At 39.0% G+C, this 22,437-nt stretch overlaps 1 protein-coding gene across 1 annotated transcript in view; it reads right to left on the bottom strand.

The window, feature by feature from the left end:
* Positions 1–1,303: 1,303 nt before the first annotated feature.
* LOC124163333 (sorting nexin-13-like) overlaps positions 1,304–22,437 on the bottom strand; it is a 40,546-nt gene continuing 19,412 nt past the window's right edge. Inside the window, exons 12-18 of the mRNA XM_046540162.1 lie at positions 20,798–21,377; positions 20,149–20,291; positions 16,544–16,771; positions 12,987–13,196; positions 9,603–9,817; positions 7,353–7,465; positions 1,304–6,023 (exon numbers count right to left, since the gene is read on the bottom strand). Of these exons, the coding sequence (XP_046396118.1) occupies positions 5,680–6,023; positions 7,353–7,465; positions 9,603–9,817; positions 12,987–13,196; positions 16,544–16,771; positions 20,149–20,291; positions 20,798–21,377 (1,833 nt within the window). The 3' untranslated portion in view covers positions 1,304–5,679. The remainder of the gene's footprint in view (positions 6,024–7,352; positions 7,466–9,602; positions 9,818–12,986; positions 13,197–16,543; positions 16,772–20,148; positions 20,292–20,797; positions 21,378–22,437) is intronic.

The raw sequence follows: 22,437 nt of genomic DNA, 5'->3' as shown, positions 1-22,437 counted from the left end.
AAATTGTTGTTCCAAACAGTATCCATAGGTAGCGTATGCTCGGCGCAGAATTGAAGAGCACGAATATTTTGTTTGTATGTCCGGGGATTACCAAACACCATAATAAGCACACCAATTATCTACTCACTAGATGTTGTGAAGATATCTAAGAGACGTTGTTGTTGGACACTGCTAGAGATCCCTACGTTGTTTGGCGGGCCCTTTGGACATTAGACAGATATTCACATAAAGTTGATTGGATAAACATGGATTTTGCTTGAATGTCATACGTTAACGCCGAAAATGTTGTCTGGAGGTTGTTGGGAATTCGATTGGGCAACGCCAACATACATGGCGGAGCTTATAACCAATAGGAAAAGAGTTTTAGAGAATGGAGAAAGTCAACCACCCGGTATACCCGACAGGTGCCAAAATGGAAAAATATACAGTGCAAGTACACAGGGCCACTAGAGGAGTCTACTAAAAAGGTTGACTCTTCCGATCAATTTGTTTTGAATCTAATATTGAGGATCTAAACAAACATTTAGTTCCTAGTTGAGTCTTATTATTAGGTTGACTCCTGAATTGAATAATACATAATTGAATAATTGAATTGAACGCAATACTCTGTGAATTAGTATTGAATCTCCTGCCGAGGAATTAATTAAATTCATTGTTAATAGTTGAGTCTACGCTAAAGGTTCACTCTTTCTGTTCGATTTGTTTTGAGTTTTATACTGAGGAATTGACCAAAGTCATTGCTCATATTTGGAGTCTACCAAAAATGTTGACTCTTTCTATCGATTTGTTTTGAATCTTAGTACTGAGGCAAATCTTTGGTCCATAGTTGAGTCTAACTGAAAGGTTCACCATTTCTCTTGATTTGTTTTCATATACTTCGGAGGTATTAAAAGAAGTTGTAGAACGTAGTTGAGTCAACAAAAAAGGTTGTCTCTTTATGCCAATTTGTTTTGAGACTCATGCATAGGAATTGACCAAATTCATTGTTCATTGTGGAATCTAGCAAAAAGGTTCACTCTTTCTTTCAATTTGTTTTAAATCCTATTACGTGGAATTAACCACATTCATTGTTCATAGTTGAGCCAACCTAAAGGATTGAGTCTTTCTGTCGATTTGTTTTGAATCTCCTACTGAGGAATTTAACCAAATTCACTGTTCATATTTATGTATACCTAAAAGGTTGACTCTTTCTGTCGATTTGTTTTGACTAGGACTATGCATGAAAGACCTGGAGGTTGATGTCAATGAAGAGGTAAGGACACATGGGTTACATTTTTTTTTAAACTTTCCATTAATGAAGAAATTTATCCCAGAAATTTCTTTAATGACCATAATTTATTGACTTTTTCATATATTTACTTGTAAAACATTTTCATGGGAACAAATCCCTATCTAAGGTACCTTCAATCGTTTAAGATCAAAAACAGACTTTATCAATACATTTGCATTTTATAAATCGAGTGAGCAGGAAATCTGCCAGAATGTTTTTTTTTTGTTCTGAAATGACAGCATTCAATTGCATCTACTGATATTTCAAGCTCTTTACTGACAAAAGCCTGTTTTTTTTTGATAAAATTTCATTCGCTATCACAGTGTACCCTACAAAACATTGCACATATAACAAATTACATATTTTGCAATTAAATGAAGTAGCCATCAAACCTTCCCGATACGCTAATCAGGTTGCAAGGTCATTCAAAAATTGAATTCTCCTAGTATTCGATATTGATCAGCTAATTGGAGACACCCTTTTGAGCATCAGTGGGACCAAGTCCTAAAATACAACATCAACAGGGCAACAAGGGAACACAGTCAACATTTAACATACAGTCCATGAGGATAATAACATATTAATTTCACAAAAATAATGTAACTTACTAAGTTAGCCAGTATTGTACACCTTTTGAACTAGTAAAATCAACCTACTCATTCAAAGGTATTCAATGCCTGCAAGGAACTTCATACCTATAAACAACAGTTGATATAAACAAGGATATTTAAAAAAATTTTAATACATCATTGAGAGAAAGATAGAGAAACAAAGAAAAGTACTTAAGTAAAAAAATAAAAACAATTTAACAAGCACAACCATATTATTTGTTGCACAAGCTTGTAGATCAACAAAGGTAATAAATTAAGTGTTCCCATCACCAAAAATGAAAGTCACCAATCGATCAAATCTTTGGTAATAAGATCTCCATTCTTATAAACACCACCGCCTCCTTTCTGAACAATAATAATGAGTATTATTCAACCATGACTTTCAAGGAACACATGTTCAGTTGGACTCGAATGTTTAAGAGGGTATCTGATCCACTACCGCAAGTTATTATCGATGAGCAAATTCATGAATTACTCTAAATGAACACCAGATATCCTGAAAACAGCATAAATCAAGTGCATGGCAGGAATCGACTATATATTCCAGCTTTAGTGACCAAACCCACACTCATAAAGAATAAATCAGCAGAAAAACTAAATTCTGAGTTATAAATGCCATAAAAGGTCAAAGATGCTTTTGCTGAAATAGTGCAGCGTATCTGATATCTGAGCAATACACAGCTTGAATTTGCACCAATTTTTCTTTTCAATGTTTTTCACTGACATTTAACAACATGACCGCAGCTAAGAAAAAGATTGTAAGTCAATACTCTCATGGTTGATTAGATAAAAGTAATGAAATTGTTTTCTTTGAGATAATTACAATAACGAATCATAACTAAGATGCAAGAAAAACTAAATATGCAGGATATTCTTGATCATGTCAAATTTCACAACAATTCTCACTGGAAAAAATTTCCTCAGACCGCTAGTCAAACCACAGACTATTGGCATTCCAGGCCACAGGGTACACCACTAAAACTATCCAGGTTCATTGATACCCATGGAAAGTTACACATGGATATTGTCGCGGTCAGTGCAGTGATCAGGAATGCCAAAGGTCAGGTCAGTAGCTCCTTTCCCAGTCAAAGGGATTTATTTTCCGTCGCAATAAATGTGAAATTCACCACCCTTAACAGAGCAGGTTGGACATATATCACTTGTCAATTTTGTTTACACAACTATGCAACAAATTCCTTGCTAAGTACAACATAAATAAATGAAATAATGACACAAAGCTTACTTGTTCTTAAATGAGGTTGGCTCAGAAAATATATTGAGCTCTGTTGTTCTTGTCTCGAGTCAGCTAGAAAATACAGCCCTCCACAAATTAACACTACACAAGGGGAAAATCCCAGACAGTCAATCACGGAGCAGAAACCAAGCTGAACCAGATTCAAAGTTTAAATTAATTGTTGGAGTGAAGGTTACACCTAGGGATGGGGAGCTCGAATACTACAAAAAATGAAGAACTTGGACTATTGGATGATAGAGGGAGAAATTATAATCAAGCGCCTAGCACACATAGATTTGAAATTTTGAAAGTAAATGATATTCCCTGCCTTGCCAAAATCTATACTCTGTTATTGATGATATTTTTACAGATATTATCACAAAAGTTTACTCAAATGAATTAACAAGCTAGAATGATTCTAACTCATCATGCTTCCCGAAAATAAACTGATCGTTCTGAATCAAATTGTTTCCGTCCATTTCAGTTGAAGAGGCAATTGAATTGTCATACTCTATCTATCTATCACCGCCTCTAGACAGATGAAAGACAGAGGAAGGGAATAAAATAATTCAATAACTAGAAATGAATGGGAAATACATTTTATCAAGGGATGATATCACAAATTAAATACATACTTCAATTCTGATATTCGAGGTAAAATTCTGCATTGGAGCTGAGACTTCGAATTTGGAAAAAAAGATATCCGACCCACCTCTAGTTACATCCATAAAAACAATAAAGACTTCACGATCATAAGATTAAAATTATATTAGATCACAGATAAAAAAACGGCCTGTTAATGTTACATTAATCAACTATAAAATAGTTCAGAAATCACAGGTGATTTATGTTTCCACACATCACTGATATGAATAGCACACAGTATAAGAATTAAATCCCAAAGGTGGACATTTGAAGCAGGCAAATGAAAATGCTTCTAATAAATAAGTATGCTAGGTGCCTAAATGAAGGTTGATACTTTATACAATTATTTTTAAAGGCCATTAGAATGATAATTAATCTGGGAATGTAAGCATGTACAAATTTCATGCAACATGGAATGAATTCTAAGCAGAGAAAACATAAATTAACAGCCAGGTTTCCTTGCAGCAAAATCCAAAGTTAACAAAGCTTAGTACATCTGCCTGAATGGAAACTTTAATTTTTGACAGCTATTTCCCAAGAGAGATGTCTAATTTCTACAACGTCAACAAATAAATTAGTAAAATATATTATTTGGCTTTCATCCCTGAGCCAAATTTAAAATAACTGATTGACAGACAAATGTACAGTCACAGAAAAAATATCCTCATTTATGCTATGATCCAAAGTGAAATGGATGTTGAAGCAATACGGCTTCCCATTTCTCATGTACCAGATATAAAGGTAAAGAATTATATCAAACAGCTACCTCCCAAATAAAAAAAGAAACTAAATTTCATCCCACATACTTCTGTCACGAATCACTAGTCCTTCTGGAGCATATTGTACAGCCAGCCATTTAAAACCTTTTTAACCGGTAACTCCTTTAAAAAAAACTAAACAGGCCTCGAGACATAACAATTTTTAAATAATTCCATTTTATTTACGAGATTACCTGTTGCGCATTCAAACTTGACGACTGACTCACAAGCACTTAATGCCATTAGGATCGGAAGAACTTTAAACGCGTCCACTGCTACTCGTTGACGAATATTAAAAGTTATTCAAGTTATTTTGTGTTTCAAGAATGAGTAATTACGTCTGAAATTCCCTTCGATGTGAGAAAACTGCCATCAGTGGCCACTGGAATGATACACAGCAAGTAATGGCAGACCTGTCACAAGCATGCTAATAGATATACCCAAGAGGAAGACATTCTAAAGTTACGTTTAGGTGGGGACTTTTGACCGAGAACAGGACTTAGCGGGAGATCAAACTTTTTCATTTTCGTTACTTGACCATTTGCATGCATTCCTCACCCAGTGATGACGCTACTCATTCATCCTGGAGCGTAGCAAAATTCCTCTCAATGAAAAATCCTGAGGATAAAAAGTTCCAACCTTCCTTCACTTATACCGATTCACTACTTATTCGCTTACCAATGCATTTATTGCAAAGGCAATGATAAATTTCAGCTTAGAAGGCACAAACCTATGGAGTGAGTCCCAACCTGAATCACTGGGGTTAGATGCATAGGTATACAAACAGTAGCCCCTGTTTGCAATTCCATCTAGGCAGACAATAAGTTTAACTGGAGCACTTTCAACGTACCAAACAAAACAATGAGCCTATTAATACCTTGCATGAACCATTCTTCCCTCGCTTTCAGTACAAATAGCTGAGAGATTAACTTATTTACCAATTGGTCCGTATTATCTCCAAACCCATACAATACTTATCAGTTACCCCAAAAAGCAAAGTCAGAGAGCCACCAATAACGTAGACATCGTAACCGAATTCATTGTCGGCCAGTGGCTATGTATACGCTGTATCGATTCACGTAAGAAATAGCTTCGTATGCATACGCTCGACAGTATGCAAAAAAATCAATCTTTCAGCCCTGCTTTACGAAGAGCCTCCCATCATCTGCGTCTCCCTTGTGCCTGCAGCTGTCTAAGGAGCCGACTCGGCTGTGTGGAGGTGGAGGGCATGCTGGGACGTTCCGTTTGCGCTCTCGTCTCAAAGCCACCCACAGGGTTCACCGACGGAGTGGTCTTCACGGGCATTTGTTTGGCTTTGCGAACGGATCGAGAGTGGAGCTTCTGGAATACACGAGGGAGGGTGCGCTCGGGGAAGAGGTTGGTGAGGAAGCCTTCGACGAGAGCAAAACAAAGCCGCCTGTTCAGCGACGGGCACTGGAACGCGTCAAACACTGTGCTCAGACCCCGTCGTGTAGTCTCACTCCCAATTATATGTTTCAGCTCATCTGTGGGAGAGAAAGGGGACAGCAAATGATGATATACTTCATATAAGATAATAAACATCAATTCTTCATAATAGTCAAAAGTTAAGCATTTGAGATGCCTCATCCAACTACCTTGGAGGAGACATCTGACAGCCATTTAGGGTTTCATAGTGACTTTCCATTTCCAATTTTCCTGATATTTACCCTATTTACAGTTTTAATATTTTAAATTTCCCTCACTTTACATCTATGGCAAGGCAGATGCATTAAGGGTTTATGTTGCAAATTGCAGCATAGTATACCTTGAAATTAAGTCAACCAGTATTAGTAGTAATAAATTCAAGTAGCACCAAGCCATGCAAGCTATGCCGTCCAGCCAGATAGACAGTATAACTCACTCCTTGAAGTAACAATCCACTTGCTCAACCACGATTTTAATGATATGGCTATAGCTCAGCGCATATAACTTTGGACCAGTGACTGCGTACTAAGTCACTTGTTTCATGCAGTGCTTTGGAATTCGTTTTATTTATTGCATAATAATTGCTAATTTATAGCATCTTTCTGTCTTAGAAATGCAAGCCATCATCCAGCCCAGAGCAAGATGCTTCCTTTCATTCACACATCATGAAAAATCTTCCCAGACGTCATGGATACAATTCTCTGACTTTTCTCCAACTACCCTGATTTCCCACACCAGTGACAACCCTGATATACACATCAATTGCAGAACAAAAACCATTAAGCCATTTTAATCATATTTATGCAGAGGTTAATTGAGCAAGATCTCGTAGTCCAACAGGGCAGCAATGCATAGGAGATGTAGTATCAAATACTGTATATGCCTGAATATAGTCCCCCCTTTTTTCCAAAAATGACCGTGATAAAAGTTAAGGGGGGGACTATATTCAAACCCATTTTTTAAATTTTTTCCCGAAACTCAAGCCTCAAAATTAGGGGGGGGGGGGGAACTATATTCAGAGGGGGACTATATTCGGAGGAATACGGTACTTAAAAAAACTAGTTCACATACTGATGAACACATTGGCACAGAAAGCAAAATGATTGTAGTTCAATGCCCACCACAGAGAAATTTTTTCTCGTAATTAATGAGAATCTAACCACCATATAAGCAATATATGTATTTGAAATCAACAATTTTCTTTTGACCTAATATAATCAAAATGCAATTAAAGAAGAAGGATAGTTTGGAGAACCTCCATCTATTACAAATTTCTGTGGTAAGAAAAATAAATACGTACGCATTTCTAATCACCACAAAAAAGCTATTCTCCTTATAAATAGACTTTAATGTACATTGGATACAGCCAAACTATAGCACAATCTCACCTGATAGACTAGATAGAAGAGCGATTTTTGCAGCTACTCTGGTCCTCATTCGAGTTTCCTCGCTTCGGGGTTCAGATGGTGGGGCTCGGCAGCCATTCGGCCAAAAGGACTGCCTATAGATAGAAAAGGGAAAAAAATAAAGGAAAGCCTCTCTCAAATACATTAATTGAAATTCGAATGATAAGAATTTAACTTCATCTCAACACATTCATGTCACTCCTTTTCCAGTGCAATCGGAACACAAGTTGATTCAGGCAAGGGAAAAACATTTTATATGAAATTTTATAAGATTAACAAATGGCCACGCCTTTTCCGCTTGAATCAAGAATTATAGAGAATTAGATTACCTATAGGGAACATATATTACTCAATCCCTTGTGTTGAAATGAAGAATCTAGCTTGTCGTGAACTTCTAACACCAAATCTCACAATAGCCAGCGAAGCTCATCATCACATTTTCATAATGTTAGCATTGTTTAGGGGAACAATATGAATATTTTGAAAGTTTAACAATGTAAAAACATCCATAATGTGCATAAATATCTCAAATATATATACAGGTAGGGATAGCTAAGTTCTCAATGTTTTATGATCACTTTCTATTTCACTGTTTTAACAGGGTTCCCACAATATAAAATTCACGGTTTTTTCCAGGCTTTCAAGGTCTAAATGTCATCAAATTCACGGTTTCTAACTACATTATAAAATTCACGGTTTTTTCCAGGCTTTCAAGGTCTAAATGTCATCAAATTCACGGTTTGTAGATAAGGCATTTTAGGCAGAAATATTGACTACTTAACAATCATCGGCCGCACGTTAACTAAAAATGTAACAAACGCGACAGATGCCTTGAATGCAAACGCAGCAATGAAAGTGCTATCTCTCCTGACGTCACCTATCGTTAGCAAAATTCATGTCCGGCTAAAATGGTGTGAGTGGGCAAATGGAGAGAGCAGGGTGGCAGGGAAGTGAAGAAGTGCCTGATTTTTGCCAGGATTAACGTCTTCCAATCGCAGGCTTAAGGTCAATGTGCTGTCATGGCACACACGGACCAATTAATACTTGCGCTTTCGAATACACGTGTGCAGATAAATGCATGGACAGTACAGTAAAACCTCCATGTCGTGAACCTCTTTACATCGTAAAACTCCATTCTTCATACCACCCCTATGATCCCGTCAGATTTACCTGCAAATTTATAGGCAAACCTCTTTGTGGTGAACCTCTTTATCTTGTAAAACCTCCACTTATCATACCAAGGAGACAACCCCGAGACGGCCTTACTACCTCCGCAATTCGTACCGAGACAACTAGAGACCATTAATGCAGCTGCGATTACATACATGGAATGACATTTCCAGCAATAAATGTTTCACGCTTATTTTTTTTTCTTATACACCTTGAATATGCTGTAATTTTCACATTAACCATTAGTTATGGCCATTTTGGTCCATATGAGAGCATACCTAACAGTAAATAAGAAAAAAGGTATCCAACTACCCTAATAATTTTAAGTGACTGTTGAATAAGAGAGCTCACAATGTTTTCTCTTGAATCGTAGTAAAAATCATGCAGTAGCGCTTGCTTTCTGTTATTATTAAATAATAAATATATATTCACTAATGCATGCATGTTTGTTTAAACACATAAATACTATGGTTTAAAAGACTGCAGTTCCTTTCATTTCCGAAGGATATGAAAAAATTGTGCCTATCACTAAAACCTCTCTATAGTGAACCTCTATACATCAAATTGCCCAAATTTTGGTCCCCTCCATTACGATGCAAAGATATTTCACTGTATCTGCATGTGACTCGGCCTTGAAACATGATCAAAGTATCGATTTTTCTTCTAATCTGCCACTCGTAGTTCTACAATCAAGTTTGAGAGATTTCTAAAGTTTCATGGTGAAATTCACGGCTTTCTCCAGGTTTTTTCACAGCACACGAAATTCACGGTTTTAAGGTTTTCACGGTTGAGTGGGAACCCTGTTAAAGTTGCTTAACAACTACAAAATATAATTTCATTACCTATCATTCCATTGAAAAGGAACCACAGAAAAAAATAAAGAGAGGATAGGAGCACAATATTCAGAAAATAAATTGAAGTAGAACAGGTAAAAAAATGTATGAATACACCTGGCAAATGAGCTGGTTACAGTGAGACAATTAAGAATCAACCTAATAGCTCAGTAGACTGTGTAAGTCAACCATTCCCTTAATGGGAATGGTAAATGATGACAGTACTCACTTGAAAGCCCTCAGGTACTCAGCAACACGGTCTGGACTAGTGGCCCAGCCAATGTAATCAACTATTCGCCTATTGACTATGTCTCCAAACATGGCCTTCACCACTTGACGCAGAAGAGTAACGATCCTCCTCCTCAGCCACTGGTTACGACTCTGAAGATCAAACACCTCGTCCATCAACAGCAGCATCACCCTCAACGGGATATTATCTCCAGCCTGATACAGTGCAAAAAAATAAAGACATTGAAGAATAGGCACAAATTCACTTTAAAAATGGGGTCATTCATTCAAGACACAAAAGCGCAATTCATTGAAAGAATTGGGTAGGTGGAAGAAAGAGATAAATTACAACGAAAAGAATTACAGTTCAATTTCATTGATGTCATTACAACATCATGGAAATGTGGATTTCCTGAGGCTTCCAGGATTTCCATAAATATAATTCATGGAATTATAATTATGGAAAACCTGGAAGCCTATTATATATATTCCAAAGTGCCTACCTTCAATGTTCTAAACATGACCATGAATTTAATGCCATGTAATACCCACATACACACTGCAATGGCACAGAGGTGAGGTCGAGAAACCAAACAGTTCTGCTAATTAGTTTCCAAATAGGAGTGGTAAATACATGCATATTTGAATAAGTTCAGAAAATCGATTAAGCAACTATCCTAACAGAAAATACATGCAGAACAAAGTTACTAGAACTGATTAGAGGGATTTAGATTCCTGGGATAATAGCAATAAAAATTACATTACTCTTAGCTTTGCTTTGGGTATGATGTGAGAAATCAAGCCATTTGGAAGGTTTAAGCTGGATGCTGCATGCATCAAGAACCAATACCGTATAAGCGCGTGTAAGAGGCACACCTTTTTTCCCAGATATTGCAGCCGAAAATGAGGGTGCGCCTCTTACATAAACTTCTTATCTTCCCCCCTCCCCTTCACCGGTCGCAAGTCTAAGGGCAACTGAGTGTCCTTGGTTTTCAGTGTGAGTCAGTCATCTGTAATCCTAGGTAAAAAACAAGCGGTAGGCAGGGGAGTTTCTCCCTTAGTGACGTATTTTTAAAATGCTCCTGTTTGCTTTTCTTGTAAGCATCGCGCCGTCACGTCGGTACCCCGGAGGTGAACATGGAAAAGATCGCGCAAGGGTTTTTTGCTCCGGAGGGCGCGCTAAATTTACTGCCACGAGTGGGCATCCCGCGGCATTTATACTGCATATAGTAATCGGTTATCAAACGTAGAGAAACGCGTATTTTTGGATGACATACCTGGTCAATAGTCAATATCTGTCTTGCCGAGTAATTTCCACTACGCTGAGGACCTGATTTTCCAAACATCATCTTCAGACGCTAATATGAGGATTATTGCAACTGAAAATTATATTGGAGTCAAAACCTGCACTTTAAAAAATTCGAACGAGTGTGTTCAATGTTGGACTAAATTGTGGACGGAAGAAATCAGAAATGCTTATAAGTGAAGAGCGCGGAAGGAGAGGTCCAGGGGAAGGAGTGCAAACCCTCCGTCTTCGAAGCAAGCAACGAAATATGGAGGGGAAGGAGCGCGCTCCCTCCCCTCCGTTATTCAAGCTACGAGGCTATGAACGAAGGAGCACCGGAAGAACACGTCTGATCTTGCAGGTGACGTCGTTGCCTTAAAAGCGAAGGGGCGAAGGCGCAGTAATGTGGTATACGCAGTTTGCGTTGCCCAAAGTTTCCAGTCTGTCTCGTCTTGGTTGAATGCGCTTATGCTACGCTTGTTTCTTCCTGTCTTGTTTGGACTATTTTGAATAGCCTTGTTGTAACTATAAATCTTTGTGTCAAACAATTATAGCTTAAAAAACTCAAATTCTGTCAGATCTCTTTCTTTTTTTTTGAACCTGGTGCGTGTCATACAATTATTGAAAGCTATTGAGATATCTTCGGGCTCAGTAGATGACTCACCTAGCATTTGGCCTCCATAAAATGGGAGATCGATCAAGGTCAGTTGGTGAGACGGGGTAGGGATGAAACACGTTTCCATTGTTCCCCTGTAACTTGATGTTTTCCTATTTTCCTGTGGGGTCTCGGAAAGGAAAAAAAACGGCAGAGGCATTGGCTGATGGAGGGCCGAGTGTGGTTCCGTTAAATCTACGACGTGGTTACTATCCCACGGCGCTGAGATTGCCCCGGCGCTGAGATTGTTGTCCAAGCTCTTCGGAAGGTTCATGCTATGTGCCTATCGTGTTTTGCCTTAAAATTTTCCACGGCTGCAATTCTATTGCAATACTCCTGCGAGAGCATTTAAACAAAATTCTTCGTGAATAGGACAAGCATCGTAGAGCAACGGCGTATGCGAAGAGAGGATCGGAACTCTTTCTACTCCCTCTTATGCCGCTATTACCGCCGCAGTTATCAAAATTTCCTCTTTTAATTAATATTGAAAGAGGAAAGTTTGATAACTGCCGAAATTCCAGGCCTACGTCTGCAACACGTCTGCGTCTGATAGCATTTTTTAAAAATGCCGCAAAATTTTTTTCTTCATAGCTCCGATGCTCAAAATAGGGGTGCGCCTCTATGTGTGCGCCTCTTACACACGCTTATACGGTATTTCCATGCTACAAGCTGATTTCCCAGAGTCATTCCAAAAGATTAAAATTCCCTGAGTCTTCTGGGTTTTCCAGGTTAATGGACACCCTGCACAATGAAACTGATAATAGGGTAGTTTCCTTCATCAAAGAAAATGAAATGCATTGATTGCTATTCGTTACCCACCATTAGGGTTTTCATAACATACAAATTATTTGGTTTTAGAAATCCCAGTTTAGACGAATGACAATGGTCAATTTTAACCTCATTTGAAAAAGGCCATATTGGCGCCCATGCGATGCCACTCCACGTGACGTCACAGGGACCAAGTTTCTATACGAGTAGATAGGAGTTTTACATTGTCTGAGATTACCAATTCATGCATGAGGCACAGAGCTCAGGGAAACATGTCTTAATAATCACCCATTATAATTGCCTAAGTTCGGAATGTTTCCTTCGTTTGATAGGGTATTAATAATCGGTATTTAAGCCAAGCGCTACCTCCTAGCAGGGTACTCTGCTACCTGCTAGCAGCCTGCGTCGTATCAGCGCTCAAGCCTCGCCTCAAGGTCACCTCACAGGGCGGCAGCGGGAACCAGAATGATGTCACGTGGACTTTTCCCATCATTCCCACTTAGCCATTGCGTTTTCGCGTGCTTGAAAATTTTCACTTTTCGTTTAATTGCGAAAAATAGATATCGTCATTCGAAAATCTAAGAGCGTGAAATACATACTCCAGGAGTTTACTTTCGATTTAGGCAATAAAAAACTAATAGGAAACCACCCTATTGCCAAAAGAAAATTGGACTCACCTCCACGTCTAATGATGCACCAACTTTGGAGGAATCTAGCAGAAGGGGAGCATCCTGTTGCTGACGAATCGATCCAATTGATGGTGAAAACACTTTGCTGATGTTATCCACCATCCCATCGACTGTTGACAGGAGGTTGTCAGGAACTGAGCGCACAGCATTCCCCACCGTGCGCATCGACGATCGAATGGGATGCACAAGGTTGTCCAACTGCATCAATGGAAGAGGAACATTTCCTTTAAAGGTAGAGCACCGTTTAAGGTACCTAATCTGGGTTGTTACAAGATCGCCAAATTCAAATTCTCTTACTTTGACCTGATAAAAATATTCATATTTCCACACTTTTACACATTCCCCTACCAATCACAGCCAACTTCAACTGTGATTCATGGTATGGTAGGCTATTTGAAGGAAGCAACCAACAGCTTATGTCATAAGCACCACAAGGGAAGGGTGGAGAAGGAAGAGAGGAGAGAAACCTGGCATTGGTATTAGCCTTGTCTTAGCCCTTTCCCTATGAATGACGAGAATATGCAGCAGGACGTTTCTTGACCCGGGAGACGAAAGTAGCAAATTTTCGTCAGAGATTTTTCTACGCAAGTGATCGAATGCTGAAAATATACATTTCCTTGCTCACCCCCTTTTATGACGGTCATGGGTACGCAAAGTCTTAGCTTCGGGACTCAACAAAGCAGGATTTAGGCCATACCCACGAAATCCGGGAGCAGGTACCAGGACCCCTTGTCTTATATTACCACTCTTTGTGGTAAGGGACCGCGGTCATTCAATTGTTCATTCTGTCAGTTTTCGAAAAAAATATTTGTTCCTTTCTCAAAATATATAAACTAAGAATTGAATTCTTTGTCTTTTGAGCACCAGTTACAATTTTTAAACGAAATTCTACAATAAATATTAACTTATATCTCAATTACAGTATAAACATCAACATTGAATTTGTTGCTGCATTCAATGCATTAATATTGATGGTAGAGCTTCGTTCAAAATTTGACAATTCTCGGAATAAAACGAGGAATTCAATTTGAAGTCTGCAATTTACGTGCAAGCAATAATTATCCTTATAGCTAATTCATATAAACCAAGCATGACCGTGAACCAATGCCGCTGGTAGGGTTATAAACCCCGACAGGAGGGAGCCTAATTAACCTTGGAGTCCGAGATAATGCGGAGTCCCCACTACGAAGGGTCAAAAAAGGTTGGTCCTGAGACTGCGTGATTATCATCGAGACCCTTCTTAACAAATGTCCTGCAAAAATGCTCCGTACAGAGGGCAAGGAAAAGTCTCTTGGGGCTCAGTACAGCAGTCATGCTAAGGCGAGAACTCCACCGTCTCGAAAGGGTAAACAAAAGGTGCAAATGGGATGACGGATGAACTTACCACCCTACAGACAGTGTGGTATACTTGAAAGACACTCCACACAGCACTCAAGCACAGATTGGGCACTCTCCGAAAAATACCCGCTACCACTGGGATTTCAACACAGACTGCCTGGGTGGGTGGTCAACACTCAAGTCACCACACCAACCCAATTCATTACCAGTGTTTCAAGTGTACCCATGAAATACATGAGACACTTCTTATAGGTTATTCAGAGTAGCTTGCAATGCGGTCAAATTATCCATTTTGCAGAAATATGGACACAGTGACTGTAAATAAACCTTTAGATGGAGAATTTTGTAAATCACTCTCACTTGTTTGTAAATCACTTCAAATTGTGTTTCCATCTTCATTTCTAAGTAGGGCATTTTTTCTTCACTTCATTCTTTTTTATTCCATCAATGCATACATCTTATTCTACTTCAATTCTTTTCCCTACATCACCTTCCACTTTGAGGATTTTATTTGGGGAGGTCCCAAGTTTTCACCTGGGGTTTGAACCCAGGACTCTTCCGACAGAAGCCAAGTGGTCTGCCCACAAGTCTACAATGCTCCCCCACGGTATAAGAAATAAAGATGTTAACATGTCTGCTGCCGTGCCAGTCATAATTACAGGCAATGAAACTTCCCGCCTCACCATGGCAGTTGTAAGGACTGGCCATAAAGCAACTCAATCCCACAGTATTTATTTCACCAAGAGTTACCAGGAGGGATTGTTTTGGCATGGACAGTGACTGAAGTGGTCATTATGGCCAAATTACCTCAAAATAGAGTGATATTAATTTTAGATTCATCGTAATATTTCTATGTTTTCCATTTTTTCATTTTTTTTAGACATAAGAGAGACTATCTATTAAAACACATTGCGTAAATCTGGAACTTAACCATCACCTCTTTATCAAGAGGTAAATACAATCACCGACTCAGTGACCAACCCAAATGACGTCTTGCAGAAGTGAGGGTAGAGCTCATCCCAGACTTAGCCACAATTTGCAACAAGTAATGAGTTGTCCAGAGCATTTGGAAACAGGGCAAACTTGCTGCTAATCGGAGTGCTTGGCTCAAAGTTTCCATAGGTCATTTGCATTATTAGGTCATCAGCGTATGAAAATGCTCATCGGCTAAACTCAAGCTAGAGTGTTGGCTTCCTAGCCTGTGAGCTCGGGTTCAAATCCCGGCGGAGGCAGAGATTTTTCAGAGACTGCCCGATCCCTGCTTGAATGTTATGTGGAGAACATTTCAAGCACAACACTCCGTCCGTCGGATGGGACGTTAAGCTGTGGTCTCCTTGGCACCTTTCGTTAAGAGCAGGCTAATGCCGACACCGGGTTTCTCTCCACCCTTCCTTCCCTACCCTTCCCTCATGGCGCAAATGACCTCAGCTGTCCGTCGCCTCCTCCAAATACCATACCTAAACTCAATATTTGGCACAAAAGGGTTGAATACCAGGAATGGCAATAGAAATTAAACGAAATTCAAAACCAGTAAAATTTCAATAGTTTCGTTCTCAGGAGAGAAATGTAGAAATGAAACGAAATGGATTGAAACCCGGGGGACTAAACTTGGGGTCGAAACGAAATCGGAGTCAAAACTACTTCGGGTCGAAACTAAACTAAAACTCTGGGACGAAACGAAACACAGATAGTCAATGTTTCGCACCTGAGGGACCACATGCTTCACCTTCGAAGAGTTAATTTCGACCTACAAATCATGTACAAAAAATATGGTTGAATGAAGTAGAGGTTAGGCCAACTGCCATTAGATGCAGGGGGCACTCATATTTTTACCATTTACAGTAAAACGGTGAATACTAACTGGCCATTCAATTTTTAAGCTCGATGTTTTAACTTCTCTACACGTATGTAAAATGTAATGGTTCTAAACTATTCCCTCTTTTACCCCTCCACTCAACTTCTGGGATCGAAACTTAACTATGAGCTGCGGAATTTCGATTTAGTTTCGTTCCTGGGAGTAAAGTATCGTCCCGCGTCAAAACTATACTCCTTGGTGATTTTAATTTCGTGCGTGAACGAAACTAAACCTAGGCCTCATATTTTTGTTTCCCTCCGGGTCAAAAGGAAACAATTTTGTTTCGTTTCACTTGCCATCCCTTTTGAATACATTGAGATTTTACTCCATTAAACAATGTTTCCCAACATACCGTGCGCACAACAGCCGGTGCCACTCCGGATCTCCCCCTGTCGTAGTCACCCTGTTCAAAGAAGGCCAACAGAAGTTCTCGCAGACTAGGATGCTTGTCGATAACACCGGCTTGCAGGAGGATTTGCAAGTAATCGTTAAGCATTTTCATTCGCCTCTCCAAAACCCAACGCTCCATATTGTGAAAGGTGCGTTTCCCAGGAAACGTCAGCTTAGCAAGATCATCAAACTATGAATCCAGGAGATGGGAAAAAGGGTTCACAATTAATGACTCAAAAGTGAAATTTCCAGCATGTAAAATACAGCAAGAATGGTCATAATTATCCACATGAACTAAGATGAAAATAGTAAAAAGTGTGTGATTACAGAGCATGAACTCAACAAAGATTAAGTATTTCATGTCCATACTATTTGCCACAGCTATCACATACTTTAAAGATATATGAACAAGTGCGGTGCACTAAGAGAAAATTATTGGATAGAAATACAAAACATTAAATTCACATTAATGTTACAATTGTAATTAAACCTCATAAAGTTTATACAATCATGTGCACATTATCTGAGGGAAATAAAATTCATTATAATTTATAAGAAAAAATGTCACAGAGAAAATAGAAAGAAATCTCTCGAAAATCTTACAAATTAGGTTAACTGAATCAAATTGAAGAACTGAATTAAAATTTGAATAAAAATATAAAACTTTGTCCAAAATGAAAAAAATTGTCTAAAATTAGCAGGTAGTACCTATATTTGACCAACAAATGATAGTAATGGGAATAAAACTGGCTGAAAATATCTACGGTGCCATTGGTTTAATGTAAGCTGTGCAATATTCTGAAGCAACTTCGAATGGAGTTTGACCATTTGCAGATAATCCGACTTTTTGGCATTGATGCCACAGGACAGTGGCTTAGTAAAATATGGGCTCTCATGAGTGCCTAGAGCCATATCAAAATGTGCCATGGACAGCATATAGCCCATTTTCATCTGGCACAGAGAAGTATTATTCACCACATACACATAGAGGGTCTCTGCACCAAAGTATAATGACAGAGTGCCGTAGGTACAGACAGTGCCATGTACTGAAGATGGCCAAAAGCTGGATTGTCTGAAAACAGTCTATGTGTTGATAGTGTTTTAGTACACAACAAGAATGTCTCTATGTGGCTTAAAACTACATTGCCAGTGGTAAAAGTTAAACCCGAGTTGGTTGATGATACAGTACACCCACGATTACCCGGGCTAATGATGGGGAGAGAAAGCACGAATAATCGGAAAATGAGGACAATCCAAACTTTTACTTAAATGTCTTGCAATGTTCATAATTTATGTAAAACATACAATATATATTATTATTTATGCAGTTATTTTGTTATTTAAGAGTGCTTCCCAGACTCATTGGAAGCTTTCTTTGCCAGCTCGCGATCTTTTTAGCGGCGATAACATGGTTGTATGTACTTGTATTATTAATGCTCCATGATGTAAGGCCTGGTTTCGATAACCACGCATCCGTGGCTGTGTGATCATGGATACAGAAAAGTAGTTGTATGAATGCTTCAAAACCACTGCTCGACGTTGCACACTACACTGTCAGGCACCACGCCACGTAGTCGCGTCTCGCACAAGTTGACCGGGTTACAACTGCTGCGCGACGTGTATCCGTGATCATGGAGAGCGGTCGCACACTGCGAGGCTTGGAAAACATGAACACAGTGCTCCCGTGAATGCAGCAAGCGCGTGATCGCTCCTGTTTTAAGAATGGGATTCTAACAGGAATAATAAGCCCGGTGTACCCTAGCATTAATGCCGTAATTCCAATGATTTTGCATCCGATTTTTTTTTTTTAAGATCGCGGAAAAAATTGAGCGAGATTGAAAATCATGCACGGATAATCTGCAACCCAGAAAACCGCAGCCGGATAATTGGGAGTCTGCTGTACTTATGAACAGGTACAAAGAGCACAATTGAAAATGAAGCGATATTACTCCAAGATGGCAAGGAGGAGAGAGGCAGTACTTATGTATAAATTTGAGAACCAGGAATGATTGTGCAAATTCATTGAGTCCCCAGGGTCATTAATGATAATAAAGAACAATGGCAGATTAGGAGGAAATTAAAAGCATAGTAAACACTCCGCCGGAAGCATGAAAAAAATAAAGGGGCTATTCATTGTCTGAACTACATCAATTACTGCATCTCAATGGACCACTTTACTCTTTCCTTGAGGCTCAAGGGCAAAAATAAGGAAAAGAAAATTAAAAATAAGGAAGAGGCCAGGGGACCAAACACCCCCAAAATGAATAAAATAATGTAAAGTTAAGTACCACAGTCTAAATTAGTTTATATTGAAATAAAAGGTAACTGCACTTTTCCACAATTCTTTAATGCCTATGATGCATTTCGGCTTACAATCATCTAGTACATCTAGTAAAAGATGATGGCTCTGTGAACCAAAATGCAATGTACACATTGAATAATTGCAGAAAAGTGCAACTGCGTTTTATTTCAGTACGTCAAACTTCCACTACATCACGCCTGAATCAGTTGAACTTGGTCTGAGTTACATATTTTTACGAATCAAGTGCGAGACCTTAGACACGGCATGCTGTGATATTTCTTCATGTATCATACAATTCATATTAATATAAAGAATAAATGGTTCTAAAAGAAAATATCATGAGGTGAATTTAATTGTTTTGTTCCTTACTTTATCTCATAAAAAGTTGTGCTACTATCATGATATTTTTAAAAAGGGTAAAATTACAGCCATTTTCTAAAAAATGTAAGTAGATATTGAAAATTTATTGAAATTATTAACGTATAATTTGGTTTTTATCAATGAAGATACTTTTCTTTTTATATTGCTTAACTTTCTCTTGCAAATATTGTTTCCTTTTGTTTGTTATTCATAAAATTATAAAAAGAGGAATTATTCTTCATTAATATTCAGGACATACGAAAATTGCACAGACATGATTTTCTGAGATTTATGTAAATTGTAATAATGAGAAATAAGTAGCCCTGATAATATAATATATGTAATGGTAACCCCAAAAACACATACATATATACGTAATTTGGACTGGGATACCTAACTCCACACTGTAAATGGGAATTGTAATATTTTTTTGTTTGAGTCACAAATGACAGAATAAAATATTTATTATTTATAATTTATAAAAATAATTATATGATCAAAAGAATGATGATAGCCTAGCATATTGTAACTGTTCTGCTTGGAATCACTTGTGTTATTCACAAAATGTGTTACAAAAAATGTATTTCCATGATAAACTACTATGTTATGCATCTAATAGCTACGTGATGTTTAATTGTATACTTCAATGTTGCACGAGGTATGTACCATTTGTCAAGTGGTTCAAAAAATAAAAACAAAAATACAACACAAAGGGAAAAATTATTAAATAATGAAGTAGTTTATAATCACCAATGGACATTTAGCAGAGTGCTACAAAAGAAATGGAAAAAAAATTAGTCATTATATCGGCACACAATTGAATAAAGTGAAAAATAGTCAGCTAGTGAACAAAAACAAACATTAAAAATCAAACACAAAAATCAAATGTAGACTATTATGCTAACCCTGTCCTTTATCTTCTGGTACAGGTCATAAAAGTCGGAGTAACGTCGGTAAACATGCCACTTTTCTTCATGACCAGATTCATATCGCTTTGTCACATGAATAGCATAAATGCCATAAGTTTTCCCACGGTCATTCACGACACCTGAAAGACAAGAGAGCAGCATTGACAACTAACCAAATCAAAAGATGCTGAAAATTTTAGAAAAACTACCCTCCCAAGGAGATTTTCCAAAATTTCTGTCTCAGAATTCCCATCTAATGCTGTCCAGAAAATCACCCCACAAAATCAATTATACGACCAATAATCAAAACAAAAAAGGCATTAAAATAACTGCAGCTGAGATGAACAATACCTTTTAAGTTTTTCCACATTTTTTTGAGAAATGTAATTTGGTTTGAGTGATAAAAAAACTCTAATTCAGACAGCACAATAAAATAGTACACTGCATTCCCAAACAAACAAGTAGGTATAACTTATAGCAAGATCTCTTAAATTATGAGTAAACTAAGGCACTACCAGAATGACTCTCTTTTACTCGAAACATACATAAAAGGCCAAAGCAAGCATCAATGCAGGCACCATCAGGTTTCGTTCCAGCGAGATTACACTGCAAGTGATAAAAATGGATCGCTGAACGGCATACTCACCAGTTTCAATGATCTCAGCTAGCAGAATGAAAGATTGATTACTCAACGGAGGGGCTTCCGAGGATGTATGATGCACTTCACCACTTTTCAGTCGTCCCAGCCTAGGTTTAACGCCATTCCCAACTGTTGCTGTTGGTCCTGGAGTCACTGTTTCCCCTGGGGTAACCGATGGGACACTAACACTCGCACCACTGTCCGTAGACGACTTTTGCGTGAACGTGAGAGGGGAGATGGGGAGGGGGTAATTTATCGAGCCCCCACTGCCCTGACGTCTGTGGTTGGGGGCCATGGCACGGTGCGGGAGAGACGAGGAAATGGATGACGTCGGAATGGAGCCGGCGCTTCCCTGCCTCCGGTGGTTATGGTGGGTGGTTTCGGTGCTGGGTGCCGAGGCCACATCGAGGGACGAGACGGACGCAGCGTCCCCACCCGAGAGCGAGGATGCAGAAGCTTCGTCTTCCAGCGATTGGGAATCATCCTCTTCATCTGAGCGCGAGGGCTCTTTCAGGAGATCGAGTTCTGCCAGCAGCCGAATGTAGCTGGCAGAGCGACGGAATGAGGGAAGGAATCGTTCATCTGTCTGTAAAACAAAAGAAAAACAATGGTAAGAGCTATACTCTGTTCATTTTATCTTTGCGGGTGAGCTGGTGTGGCTAAAGCAAGTGGGGGTGAGGGCACGGAAAGTTACTTTAAAGGCACTACACATGCTCTGACCCGACCATCCGACACGAGCACACTCCCTGACCATCCCTGTCGGGGTCAACTCTACACACGTCCAAACCAATCCACCCGACCCGACCAACTTACCTAATTTTCCTCGGTACACAACGTGGTCACGAGGAGTGAAGTTGGTTTCGGCTGGTGTTGGCTCTGCATTTTTTGGCCAATTAGGTTCTCATTGATGACAACAAAAAAAGGAGAAGAGTATGTGCGAAGAAGTGGCTGCTTGAAGTTTCGCCCTTATGAATCAACTTCGAGATTTGGATGGAAATGATTTCCGAAATTATTTGAGGATGGACGAAGAGTGTTTCACGGAGTTACTTAGCAAATTCAAAACTCAAATCCATAGAAAAAATAGCCAATAACGGTACAGACGTTGTGATGCCACAAAAATTGGGGTAGGGCGGTTGACGGTTGGATGGTCTGACAGGACCAACTGCCCGACCATTGGGTCCGACTGTTGGGTGGCTTAGGCGACAGCCATACACACCCTCCAACTGTTGGTGCCAATGTACAGTGGAACCTCGTTAAAGCGAGTACGGGCTAAAGCGACACCCCCACTATTACGAGAGATAGCTGATGCACCGTCAATTGACCCTATAATAAGCGTGTTAAAAAATTCGTTTTTACAAGGCCCTTTTGGTGTTGGCTCTCGCCAAAGCGAGGGTTTCACTGCCGGAAAAACTTACATCAAGACTCCTTAATATCTGTAATTGCTAGCGATCTGTTAGAAATGAAGTTAATGGAGTGCTCAGTCTCAAATTTATGTAGTAAACTCGTTCGATAAATAAATAGTTAATTTTGGTGAAAATATTGTGGCATTAGCATTCGCGAATGCTTGACCTTCTTTTGTTCCTCGGGCGGCAGAAAGCTAACGTCAGCATACCCGCACGTCCATGAGTTGCATGAATAGAAAGCAT

The sequence above is a fragment of the Ischnura elegans genome, chromosome 8, assembly GCF_921293095.1.
Source record: "Ischnura elegans chromosome 8, ioIscEleg1.1, whole genome shotgun sequence".
Taxonomy (NCBI): Eukaryota; Metazoa; Arthropoda; class Insecta; order Odonata; family Coenagrionidae; genus Ischnura; species Ischnura elegans.
Note: the sequence above shows the minus strand (reverse complement) of the source record. Positions and strands in the feature narration are given on the sequence as shown.